General features: G+C 50.3%; 1 protein-coding gene across 1 annotated transcript; it reads right to left on the bottom strand.

Annotated features, from left to right (window-relative positions):
- Positions 1–11,119: 11,119 nt before the first annotated feature.
- On the bottom strand, positions 11,120–12,133 carry SPPG_09263 (uncharacterized protein; the record flags this gene model as incomplete). Its single annotated transcript, XM_016757420.1, has 1 exon — positions 11,120–12,133. One exon carries the CDS (start codon positions 12,131–12,133, stop codon positions 11,120–11,122), a length of 1,014 nt encoding a protein of 337 aa, XP_016607857.1.
- Positions 12,134–12,676: the final 543 nt, after the last annotated feature.

Below are 12,676 nucleotides of genomic sequence, written 5' to 3'. Positions count from 1 at the left end.
TTCTTCCTTCTGATCTTGTGGTCCAGAATCTTCTCAACTTCCCAAAACTCTTCTCCTTGCTGGATAATTGGCTCAGGCTCAGGGGGTACTGGTCTGGTAGGGAAGTCCTCTGTGGGGTCCAGGTAAGGCTTGAGGAGTCTCACATGGAACACTGGATGAATCTTCATGGTGCTGGGGAGCTCCAGGGTGTAATTCTGAAATTCATCCTTGGCCTTGATTCTGTAAGGTCCAAGCCAGGGGTGAAGAAGTTTCTGGGCTGGCCTCTGGGCTTCTTCTTCTGGGGTGATACCTTCTCTAGACAGCCAAACTTTGGAGCCTAGGGGGTAGCTTGGGGCCTTGCTGAGAGACTTGTTGGCTTGCTGAACTTGTCTTTCTTGGGCCAGTATCATGTTATCCTTGGCTACTTGAAGCAGTTGCTGAATATACTGGTGGAAGTCTGTTGCTTCAGGATCATTGCTTTCTCCTGGTGGTGTTGCTGGGGTCCTGGGATGCTGGCCATTCTCCAAGTAGAATGGGGTGAAGCCTGTGGTTTCTGAGATGCTGTTGTTGTAGGCAAACTCAGCAAAGGGGAGAAGATCTTCCCAATTCTTCATGTTGTACTCCAGGAAAGCTCTCAGGTAGATCTTCAAAGTCTTGATGGTTCTCTCTGCCTGTCCATTGGTCTGCTGGTGTCTTGCAGTGGCTAGGAGGGTGTTGCAGCCTAAGAGTTGCATCAAGTTGGACCAGAATGAACTGGTGAACTTGGTGTCTCTGTCTGATACAATCACTTCTGGGAGGCCATGGTGCTTGAAGATGTGCTTCAAGAAGAGCAGGGCCAGGTCCTTGGCTGAGGCTTTGGTGGTGGTAGGGATGAAGTGGCCTCTCTTTGACAATCTGTCAACAATGACAAAGATGGCATTGTGACCAGAGGAAGTCATGGGTAGGTCAGGGATCAGGTCAATGGAGATCTGGCTCCATCTGGTCTTGGGTACTGGGAGGGGCTGCAGCAAGCCTGCTGGTGGTTGCTGACTAGGTTTGCTTCTCTGGCAGGAATCACAAGACTTGACATACTTCTTAATGTCCTTGTACATCCTTGGCCAGTAGTAATGCCTTGCTAGGGCATCATGGGTCTTGGTGATGCCAAAGTGTCCAGCATACTGAGTGTCATGGGTTTCTTGGAGTAGGCTCAACCTTAGGTCTGGGTCACTAGGAACAAAGATCCTGTCCTGGAAATAGAGTAACCCATCTTGATGGCTGAGGTACTTGAGCCTTTGTTGCTGGTCTTCTGGTCTCCTGGGGTCATCCAAAGCTTGGATGAGCTCTTGAAGTTCTGGGTCTTCTGTGGTACTGGTCTTCAATCTCTCTTGAAGGGTGCTGGTGGTGTGGGTCACAGCATTCAACTCTGCTGTCACCAAGGCCTTGCACTTGATGCATCTTGGGGCCAGGTCTGGTCTTCTAGACAGGATGTCTGCCACTGTGTGGAGTCTTCCTGGGCCATAGCCAATCTCAAAGTCAAAAGATTGGAAATTCATGACCCATCTGGCTTGTCTTCTGGTCAAGAAGGGCTGGTTCTGTAGCCACTTGAGGGACTGGTGGTCTGAGATAACTTTGAAGGGGGTTCCTTGCAGGTAGGGCCTCCAAACTCTGAGGGCATCATGGATGGCTAACAGCTCTTGTTCTCTGGTGTCATATCTGGTCTCTGCTGGGGCCATCTTCCTGGAGTGGTAGGCAACTGGTCTCATGCCTTTCCCATCATCCTGTCCAAGCCATGCACCAACTGCATAGCCTGAGGCATCAGGGAAGACAGTGGTAGGCAAGGCTGGGTCAAAGGGTCTGAGTACAGGGGCTTTGGTGACCATATCCTTCAGCTGCTGAAAAGCTTTCTCCTGAGGTTCAGACCAGGTCCAAGGCTTGTCATTTCTCAACAGGTCTGTCAATGGTGCAGCTTGCTCTGCCAGGTCCTTCAGAAAGCTATGGAAGTAGTTCACCAGGCCCATGAACTGTCTGACTTCAGTGACACTCTGAGGGGTGGGCCATTCTTGAACAGTCTGCACTTTCTTGGGATCAAGCTTGACTCCTTCATGTGAGACTACATAGCCAAGAAACTCTACTTCTTGCTTGAAGAACTGGCACTTGCTGGGGTTGGCATACAGCTTGTTCTGCCTGAGGGCTTGCAGAACCTGCTTGAGGTGGTCCAGGTGATCTTCTGGGGTCTTGGAGTAGATGAGGATGTCATCTAGGTAGACAATAACAAAGATGTCCAAGAAGGGTCTAAGGACATCATTCATCAAAGTCATGAAAGTGGCTGGGGCATTGGTCATTCCAAAGGACATGACCAGGAACTCAAAGTGACCATATCTGGTTCTGAAGGCTGTCTTGGGGATGTCTTCTGGGTGGACTCTGATCTGGTAATAGCCTGACTTCAGATCTAGCTTGGTAAACACCTGGGCTCCATTCAGCCTATCCATCAGCTCATCAATCCTAGGGAGGGGATATCTGTTCTTGATGGTGATTTTATTCAGAGCCCTGTAGTCCACACACATCCTCAAAGAACCTTCTTTCTTCTTAACAAAGAGGATAGGTGCTCCAAATGGGCTCTTCGATGGTCTGATGTGGCCTGCCTCCAGAAGCTCTGAAAGCTGCTTCCTCAGTTCTTCCAACTCCAAAGAAGAGAGGTGGTAGGTTGGTCTCCAGGGGGTCTGGTTGGGGTCACTGAGTTCAATTCTGTGATCTACTGATCTCTCAGGGGGAAGTCCTGGGGGAAGCTCTTCAGCAAAGACATCTTGATAGTTTTCAAGAAGCTTGGTGACTTTGGAATCCATGGTGTCTGGAGGGGTGCTGGTATCTTGAGGGTTCTTGAGATACACAGCAAAAGCTGTTGCTGTCCTCTTCTTCAGTGTTCTGGCCAACATCTTTGCTGATACCATGGTGATAAGATTGGACTTCTGGGATTTGTTGGAAGAGCTGGCCTGCTTAACAAACCATCTGACTCTGGGGTACTGGGAAGTGGTGAAGGTCACAGTGTTCTTGTTGTAGTTGATACTGGGATTCCTCCAGGCAAACCAAGGTATACCCAAGATCAAGTCAAACTTGATTGGGGCTACTATAAAGTCTGACTGTTCTGTGTAGGTTCCTACTGAGTACTGAAGACCTTTGACAAAGCCTATTTCTTGGTGCTTTCTGTCATCAGCCATAGAGATTTCTGCTCCAGGGAGAGAATGAGTCACCAGTTGTGCCTTCTTGACAAAGGACTGTGACACATAGAGTTGGTTTGCCCCATTATCCAGGAGAATGGTTACTGGGATTCCTTGGATTCTACCTTGCACAGTCAGCAAGTGACTCTGGGGAATCCTTGGCCCTTTGGGGGTACTTAAAGAGTATGGAGCCACCTCTACTACATGGATCTTGCTTTCTTGGTAGGTGGCCTGGGTGGTCTGGGGTTCTGGGGTTCTCTGGGGTTCCTGGGTTTTCTGGGGTTCTAGGGTTCTCTGGGGTTCTGGGGTTCTCTGGGTTTCTGGGGTTCTCTGGGGTTCTGGGGTTCTCTGGGTTTCTGGGGTTCTCTGGGATTCTGGGGTTCTCAGGGGTCCTGGGATTTTCTGGGTTTCTGGGGTTCTCTGGGATTCTGGGATTCTCTGGGTTTCTGGGGTTCTCTGGGATGCTGGGGTTCTCTGGGGTTCCAGGTAAAGTCCATGGATAGTTAAAGTCTCAGGGGTGGTTTCAGGTGGGTCCAATAGGTCCAAGGGTTGAATAACAGGAGAGTGTACCAGGTGGTGGGTGTCAGGGTGGTGGTTCTTGATATCTTCCCCAGTAGAGGCAGAACCTCTATCTTCTACTGAGTCTGCTTGCCATTTCCCTGCTGCTTGGTCTTCAAGGGGCATAGGGGGGCAATATGGCCTGGTTTTCTGCACCTGAAACAGGCTCCCTTCTTTCTGAGCTCAGTCTTCTCAGCCTCAGTGAGTTTGGAGAGAGGCTTCCCAGAGTTGGTGGATATACTATCTATCTCCATAGGGACTACTCCAGAGTTCTCAGTCTTGGGGGAGTAGTAGCTGGTGGCCTGGCTTCTTCTCTGGTAGCTGAACTGGATCTGGTCAATCCTATCAGCTGTTGCTGCAGCTGTGGCTAAGTTGATGGTACTGGTGGGGTTGAGCTCCAGTTGTTCCTGAACCCTGGGTTTAAGCCCTCTGATAAACTTGTCTAACTTTTCAGCTTCTGACAAGTCATCCACCTGAAGGCATAAAGTATTGAACTGGTTTAGGTACTCTTTTACTGAGCCTTGTTGTTTGAGCCTGGCCAACTGGTCTCTTGCTGCTCTGGTGGCATTTGCTGGGAGGAAGTTCTCTTGAAGGGCTCTCTTGAACTGGTCCCAAGACTGGATTCTGAGAGGGGATCCTACTGGGTGGTTCTTGACATGGCTTTGCCACCAGACTTCAGCATGGAGTTCCAAGTAGGTGGTGGCTACTAACAGTTGGCCTTCTGGTGATAGATCTGCAGCTGCCTGGAAGTACTCTTCAAGTCTGAGGAGGTATGTCCTAATCTCTTCGACATTCCTGTTGCCTTTGTAGGGCTTCAACTTGCTTTGGAGGACTTTTACCAGGGATTTATCTACTCTGGGTTGGTACTGAGCAGGGGCTGGTGTGGTGGAGTTCAGCTGCTGGAGCTTTGCTTGATAAAGCTCCTGCCTGACCTGGTCTATGTCAAGCTCAGCAATGGTGTTGAAGAGAATCTCTTCCTGGCTGGCCATGGTGGTAATGGGATGGAGTCTTGGGTAGTTACAATATAACTTGTAACAATAACAATAGGGTGGGTCACAGGCCCAAGAGATGCAATGTTACTTGCAGTCAAGATAGGGTGGGTCACAGGCCCAAGAGATGCAATGTTACTTGCAGTCAAGATAGGGTGGGTCACAGGCCCAAGAGATGCAATGTTACTTGCAGTCAAGACAGGGTGGGTCACAGGCCCAAACTATGCAATGTTACTTGCAAGTACAACTGGTGGGGAGGATACAGGGGGACACTACAGCTTCTTCACAATCCCACAATAGAAAAGCTCTATCTGTTTTATCAGAGCTTCTGATGCTAACCAAGTGGTGTGTCTGGTGGTAGTTCTGGAGGTTGTGCTGGGGGTAGGTTTGTGGTATGGGGTGGTGTGGGCTGGTCTGTAGGAGTCCTTGAGGGGGGGTTCTGGGCATAAGTTGGGCCTGGGATAAGAGGCAGGGGTCTTCTGATATTACTCAGAAGGACTAGGGCAGGGTCTGGGGTCTGGGGTCTGTTGGTCTTCTGATATTACTCAGAAGGTCTAGGGCAGGGTCTGGGGGTCTGGGGATCTTAGCTTCTGATCTCTCACAGAAGGTCTAAGAGTCTGGGGTTGTTGTCTAAGGTGGTGCTACCATGTAACAGGCTAGCAGGGACAAGAAGACAACAGAAAACTAGGGAAGACTTGGTTACTACTTGTTATTTTTTTCCTTTGAGGGGCCTCAGAGAGGTCCTCTTTTTATAGACAAAAGGGGCTGACAAATGCTATATCCTAACTACCCAATCAGAACTCATACATGTCATCCTAAACTATTTGTCAGCCTATTGCACCATTTGCAACCAATCAGAACTCATACATGTCATCCTAAACTATTTGTCAGCCTATTGCACCATTTGCAACCAATCAGATCTTGTACATGTCATCCTAAACTATTTGTCAGCCTATTGCACCATTTATGGCCAATCACAAGTGAGAGAAGTCATCCTAAATACACTGTGCCACTTGATTAAAAGGGGCAGATGCTAGTGTGTCAGGATACTCATCTAATTTAGCCAGAAATGGCTAAATCTGCTTATTTATCTAATTCTGGTCAAATGAATGCTGACACCATCAGCAAAGTCATGTGACCACTAGTTTGGAACCACATCTAACCAGTATAACCATAGCACTGACAGAAGAATTCTGTCACAAATGTATTCGAAATTGACATTTTCCGCACCTGGTTCGATGGTCTACTATCACTTCCACTTCAAACTCGCCCTCTGAAGCATCGGAATCCTCCGCTTGTGCTTCCGCGACCTTTTCCTCAGTTTTGGCGTCGACAGGCTTCTGGTACGGATGTAATTTCAATATGTGAAACCATGGATGAAGTCGTCTCATCTTGTCTGGCAGTTTTAACTTGTAGTTGTCACGGAGAGGGTTACAGTCAGTCACTGTGACTGGTCCCAGCCATTTCGGAGCGATCTTGGACTCATACCCTGCTAGGTTTTTTGTGCTCAGAAGCACCTTATCTCCTCTCCGGAACTCCAAATGTCGTCGCGATAAATCATAATATCTTTTCTGCGAATCCTGGGCTTCGATCATCAGATCTTGGATAAGGATGTTTAGGTCACCGAGGTGTTTACAGAGCTCTTCCGCATCTGCATTTCTGGTTTCTGATGGCCTTTTGACAATATCCGCCAGTGGATTGTGGGGCTCATAGCCTAGGTCCATTCTGAATCGCGTCATTTTTGTCGCCTCGTGTACCGTATCGTTGATAATGAATTCCGCAACCGGAAGAAAGGTGTCCCAGTCGTCTAATTGGGTGTTGACCACTGTGGTAAGGACCTGCAAGACCGTTGCGTTGTCTCTCTCTGATTGTCCATCACCTTGAGGGTGGTAGGCTGTGGTGAGCTCTTGATTAATCTTTAGGTTTTTGCAGACCTCCTGCCAAAATTGACTCGTAAACTTGGGGTCGCGGTCCGAGATAATAGTCTCTGGAATGCCGTGCAATGGGACATAGCATTCTATAAAGAGTTCCGCGACCTGAATAGCTGTCGCGGTGCTCTTGAGGGGCCATACATGGATCCTCTTTGAGCATTTACATGCTATTAGCCAAAAGGCGTCGTACCCTCTGGAAGTAAGTGGGAGCTTGGTTACAAAGTCAGTCGTGATGACTGTCCAGTGTCCCGGAGCTGGTGGTATGGGTTTCAGCAACCCCGGAATCAGTTGCGGTACCCTTTTTGAGTGTTGACAGATTTCACATCCTGCGCAGTGTTTTCTGAAATCTTGTGCCATCTTTGGCCACCAGACTTGCGCTGCGGCTCTGGCATAGGTTCTTTCGAATCTGAAGTGTCCTCCCCCCTCGTGAAAAAGCTTGCGCACCTTGGGGGTGCAAGCAGGGGGCACGTAGAGGCGCCAAAGGTCTTCGGAGACTGAAAAATGGTGCCACAGCAGGTTATCTGCACGTTGCCAGTCCTGAAGAAAGCGCGCGTCGGCTGTAGTGTAGGTGTTGGGGCTGGTCTCCCATAGGAGCGTGCAGGCCTGTTGGGCTATGGGGTGGAGCTGGCCGGTGAGGCCAGCACGGATGGCGGCAATGAGTGCAGGCTGTAATGCCAGACGGAAGGCGGCATCTGCCAGTGTTGAGGAAGGTGCGAGAGCCGCTGGTGTGGTGCGCAGCCGTCGTCTTCCGTGTTCCGCCACCCATATTTGGGTCGCGGTGGAGCAGAGGAGGGTTTCCGCTCCTAGTAGCCGTGAAAGTGTATCAGCGACAATGTGAAAACGTCCTGGTTTGTGAATGATTGTCATCCATTCGGACCAGTAACTAAGATCGAGGGCCCAGCGGAGAAGCTTACGGTTCTCGCCTTTGTATTTAGCGAGCCACAAAAGAGCTCGGTGATCGGTAATGACCGTGAAAGGCAGGCCTTCGAGGTATGGGCGGAGTTTTCCGAGGCCCCAAATGAGGCATCCGGCCTTGAGTTTGACGGGGGGGGGCCTTCTTTTCCGAGGTGGTGGTGCCTCGGGAATGGTAGCACAGTGGGCGTTTAGAAGCATCTGGCTGTAACTGTTTGAGCGTGACATTAAATGCTGTGTAGGAAGCGTCACTGTGAAGGGTGTAGGGGAACCCTTTTCTGGGTGCCACAAGCACTGGAGCTGTTGTCAGAGCCTGCTTGGCAGCTGCAAAGGCAGAGTTTCGGGAATCGGTCCATGAAACTTCACGCTTCGCGATAAATCTGCGCAGACCTTGGTCGGGGCGCTTGCGAGCAAGGCATCTGACACAAAAGGGGTCAATGGGCAAGTCCGCCAACGATGATTGGCATAGATTGACTGCCGGTAGGTCTGAGGAGCTAGATTTCGGATGTTGCGAAACCTCAAATCGGGCTCCAGTGGCTGTGATTGTAGGGGCCACCGCCGTGTCGAGCATGGATGGTGAATTGAGCTTTTCAGCACCTTTCTTTGGGTCAGCGCGACCCTTTTTAAGGTCTCAGTATTCGCGAACGCCCTCTTGGATAGTGTCTTGCAGGGGTCGGACGAGTTCCGCGTAGCGGGGGATGAATTGGGCGTAGAACCCTAGGAGACCCACAAAGGACCATAGGTCACCTATGAATTTGGGTCGTGGCCAATCGACTATGGTTGCGACCTTGTCTGGATCGGTAGCGAGACCCTGAGAGGAGGCAACGAAACCGAGAGCCGTGAGCTGGTGAAAGAGCCATTGACACTTGTCGAGTCTTAGGGTGAGTTTGGCTCTGGAAAAGCAGTTGAGCCAGTCCGCGATGGCATCTAGGGCTTCCGCGGCTGTCTCCGCTCGTGTGTGGATATCATCGACAAAGTTGTTGATATTTCACCATTTGGAGGGACCCAAGGTGTCGTCCATCACCTGACAGAAGTGCGAAGGGGCAGTCTTGGGTCCGAAGGGCATAAAGAGTGGTTCGTAGATGCCGTCATGGAGTCTGATCACGAGCCATTTGCGTACCGATGCATCGGTGATGGCGATTTGGTAAAATCCTTTGTTTGCGTCACCTCCCGATATGTATCGGAATGGGACTGCAACGATCCAGTTCAGGATGTCGAGCATGATGGGAAAGGGATATGGGTCCCAGGCCATGCAGTCATTGGCTCGGCGATAGTCGAAGGCTACCCGCGGGGGTTTGTCTGCATAGCGAATGATAACAGGATCGCTGGCGAAGGTTACTTTGGTGGTTCGTTTCCACCTCTGAAGCCCCATCATGGTGTCTCGCTCCGTCTCAAGGGCTGTCCGCTCCAACGGAGAGTACGACCGTGGCCTCGAAAGGGGTGGCGGAGCCGAGATAAATCGAGGTGCATAAGGAATCTTGGTGTAGTTCCCTATGAGATGACCCTCATAGCTGAAGGCTTGATGGAAGTGTCGTAGAATGTTGATTAGGGCCCAGACCACGGGTTTGGGTTGCTTGAGATTGACGTGGAAATGTTCCGTGTCTTTTAATTGGGCTTTGAAGGCCCCTGGAGCCCTCTCCGTAGAGTCAAGGTTCCATTTGTTCCGAAGTGTCTGCCATTCTTCTTTGGAAATGTTCTCTTCGGGGTCCGCAACCGAATTATGGGTCGCGGTGGACAGTTTGAGGCCTAACAGGGCCGTTGAGCTAGCAGCGGTGGCCTCAAGAGGGTTTTCGATGAGAAAAGTTTGGGCTGCCACACGCGTCTGTCCCGTGATTAACATGGTTAATCTAGACTTCTGAGCTTTGGCTTTGGTCAGCTGTGGCATTGACACATCCTTCATGAATTCACCCTGCTTGGTCTTGTATGGCGTGCCGCGCATGTGATCAGTGTCCAGCTCATCTGTTATGGAGCAAGGGATAAGGATGTCCGGATTCTTGAGCATCACCATGAAACTGGGTAACGGGGGTTCCTGAACCAAGGTTTGGAGTTTCAAATGTCCCAGAACATTGTTGGCTAGGATGATGAGAGGTTTCCCATATGCAATGACTCGGAAATAGGCGCGGAAAGTCAGGTATTCTCCTCCGCGGCCTCTGAGGGAAGTTTCGAGGCATACTGTCTTGGTAGATGAGATACATCCACCAATGCCTTTGAAAGCCATCGTTTCTGCATCCTGCAAATTGGTTTCGGAGAACAGAAGGCCCTGGTATGTGTCAGAAACCAGAGACTCGCAGGCTCCTGTGTCTAGTACCACAGGTGCCCAGAGCTGAGCGATGATGGCTAGCATCCAGCAAGGCTGCGTTTGGGTCTTGGTCTGGCTTTTGAGTACATTGCCTAAATCTACCAAGTAGAAGGCGTTGATGGAAGGCACCGCGACCTCGAAATGGGGCGCAATGTCGTTAATTGTTGCTTCCATAGCCTTGATCGCACTCTCAAAGTGCTCTCTAGATTTGTTGTTTTGTGGTTTTGTTGTTTTATTCTGGCGAGCAACTTGTTCGATAGCCAGCATGACTATACGCGTCCATTCACTCTCTTCGTGTCTTTGGAGACGTGGATGGTCTTTAATGTGCAGAAATTTGGGGTTTCTGCGATGATAATAATAGTCTGAGCGAATGATATTGCCTGTCAGGAGAAATGCCACCAGTTGCAGGTTGGTGTAAGAATCAAAGATAACAGGATCTTCGGAGCTCCACATCAAGAATTTCTCATGCTCATCGAGCCTTATCCAGGCAAGGAGGATCAAATGAGGGGTACCATCTTCTCGGACTTTTCGCAGGATTCGATCCTTGTCAGCTTCGGCTGCGGCAGCAATGTAGAGGTGGTGGGAACTCCACGCGACTGCGTAGGGGTCGTTCCCGAGGTGCCCGGCGCCTTGCTTCAGTTCTTTGGCAAAGAAGCTGAGCGCGCGGGGGTTGTTGCCCATCATCAGAGCCACTTGCAGGGTGCCCCAGATGATGGCTATGTTGTTCCAGACTTGGTCCCAGCCCTGCATGGGCATGCGGGGGTCCTCTTCCTTAGTCTCCATGACCTCGGAAAGAGGTGCGGTCATCAAAATTGTTGATTCCAAGTGCTTGGGTGAATGAAAGAATCCAATGGTGTGGAATCCTTGATTAGCGGCAGCTGTCCTTTCCAGTTCCGAAGCCAAAAAAAGAGTCTCGGTGGTAGCGGACATCGAGTCCAGCTCCACTATGTAAGACTTCTTGGACTCCTGTTTGGGTTTCCAACCTGCGGGCGTGGGTGCTCTGTATGGTCCTTTCTTTCCATCTTCAGGATCTTTTCGGTTCGGGTTCTGCCAGCAGAAAACATTCCAATGCTTTTTCTGACAGAATTTGCAGGGTGTTGGTGGTTCCTTGTTGGGGTCCGGAACCATCTTCTGAGGACCGTCGCAACCCTTTTCGGGGTTTCCGGTTTTATGTTGAGCCATCTGCTTAGGGCCTTTGTCAGTTCCGGTCTTTTGTGACTTCTTCTGAGCTTCAGCAGCACCGCTGTAGCAAGGGTCTCATTTTCTGGTGTCATCAGAGCCAAAATAAAGGCGCAGGAAGTCTTTTAATTTGGTCAGGTTCGTGACGTTACAGGATTTGACCATGATTTGGATGTCGCTGGGCAATTGTTCAACTATTAGGTCAAAATGCTGGTCAGCGGGACATTCTATGTTTGCCCGGTCGCCGTATGCGAGGCGCTGGAGATGAGTTTTGTGGTCAATGAATGCGAGAAAGCTGCAAAATTCTTTGGGGTTCACGTGGCAGTGCACATATTCGGTTTTGCACTTGGACTCGGTTAGGGGATCTCGGAACTCTCGAAGCAGTTCTTCTTTCCACCTTTTCCAGGTCCACGAGCAAGTTTCCTGGGCTTCCAGAGTGTAAAACCAAGCATCGGCAGGGGTTTTCTCGGCTATCATGGCTGGTAGGAGCTGTACCATCCTGGCATCTGACGTTGCGCTAACGTTTTGAAGAAGTTGGACTTTGTTGAGCCATTCTTCAATGTCTTGGTTTCTTTTGCCTGTAAACTTGGGTACGTCCTTTGCTTTCAAGGAATCGACCTTGGTGTCGCTGGCCCACGGGGCCGCTGGCACTTGGATTGGAGGCACTGGACCTGAAAAACTTGGTTCGGTACACTCCCTTGGTGTGTGCGACGTTTCCCACGGGGTTGCGGACCATTCTCTTGTAGCTCGTGCTATGAGAGGTTGTTCAGGCAGCGGGCGATGCGCTAGGGCTTCTAAGGCTCGTGCGAGGTGCTCATCCACCACTGTCTGATGTTCGGAAAGCCTATGAAGCTGTTCCGTAAGATTTTGAGTTGCCAACTGCATTGCAGCAGTCGAGCTGGCAATGTCTTCTTTTAACGCTGCCACTTCAGAGGCCATCGTGGCCAAGTTAGGGGCTTCCGGTTCGACAGAAGTGGTCCCTGAATGCCTTGGGCGTGTTGCAGGAGGGACTTCGATGTCCTCCGCAGGACCCTGACTACGAGTCTGGATCACAGGTGAGCGGCCTCGCGTTGGAGAGCGTTCGACCAGCATCATTCTCGGTTTCGTGAAGTCTGTTTCTGAAACGAGAGAAAAGGTTTCCGAGTAGCTACCTGAGCGGATCTCGGTTTGCGCAAGAGTTTCGGTATGACCGAATAAGGTTTTCAGCTGAATTTGAGAGGGGAAGGCAGTTCATCGCGCTTCTCCACCATGTAATGGATTTTTTGTTGGTAGACTACGGTAAAGACAACTTGGGTCTCCTAGCAGGTTGTGTGGGTGTCCGTACTAGGAATCGTAGTCTCCAAATCCTTTCTTTGGGCGTCAGTAGCAACTTGAGGGCGAGAGGCAAGGAGAGTCGGTTAGTTGTGAACCGAGCAGGATTTAGAGGCTTCAGTGCAGGTGATCAGGCCATTGAAGCGCTCTGTTAGGTTCCTGTTAACCTAGGATTGGGGTTGAGAAGCTAGTTGTGGGGATTTTTTGTCGCTACGGCTTCTGGCCACTGACTTATTTTATTGAATTCCTCTTTTTATACAAGAATATGCTACGGTAACATCTACACTAGTTTCCATAGCCTTCATTAGGGTGGCGGCGTCCAAT

Source organism: Spizellomyces punctatus, assembly GCF_000182565.1.
Source record: "Spizellomyces punctatus DAOM BR117 chromosome Unknown supercont1.8, whole genome shotgun sequence".
In the NCBI taxonomy this organism is placed as follows: domain Eukaryota; kingdom Fungi; phylum Chytridiomycota; class Chytridiomycetes; order Spizellomycetales; family Spizellomycetaceae; genus Spizellomyces; species Spizellomyces punctatus.
The sequence above is the reverse complement of the archived record's forward strand: the minus strand, read 5'-3'. Positions and strand labels throughout refer to the sequence as shown.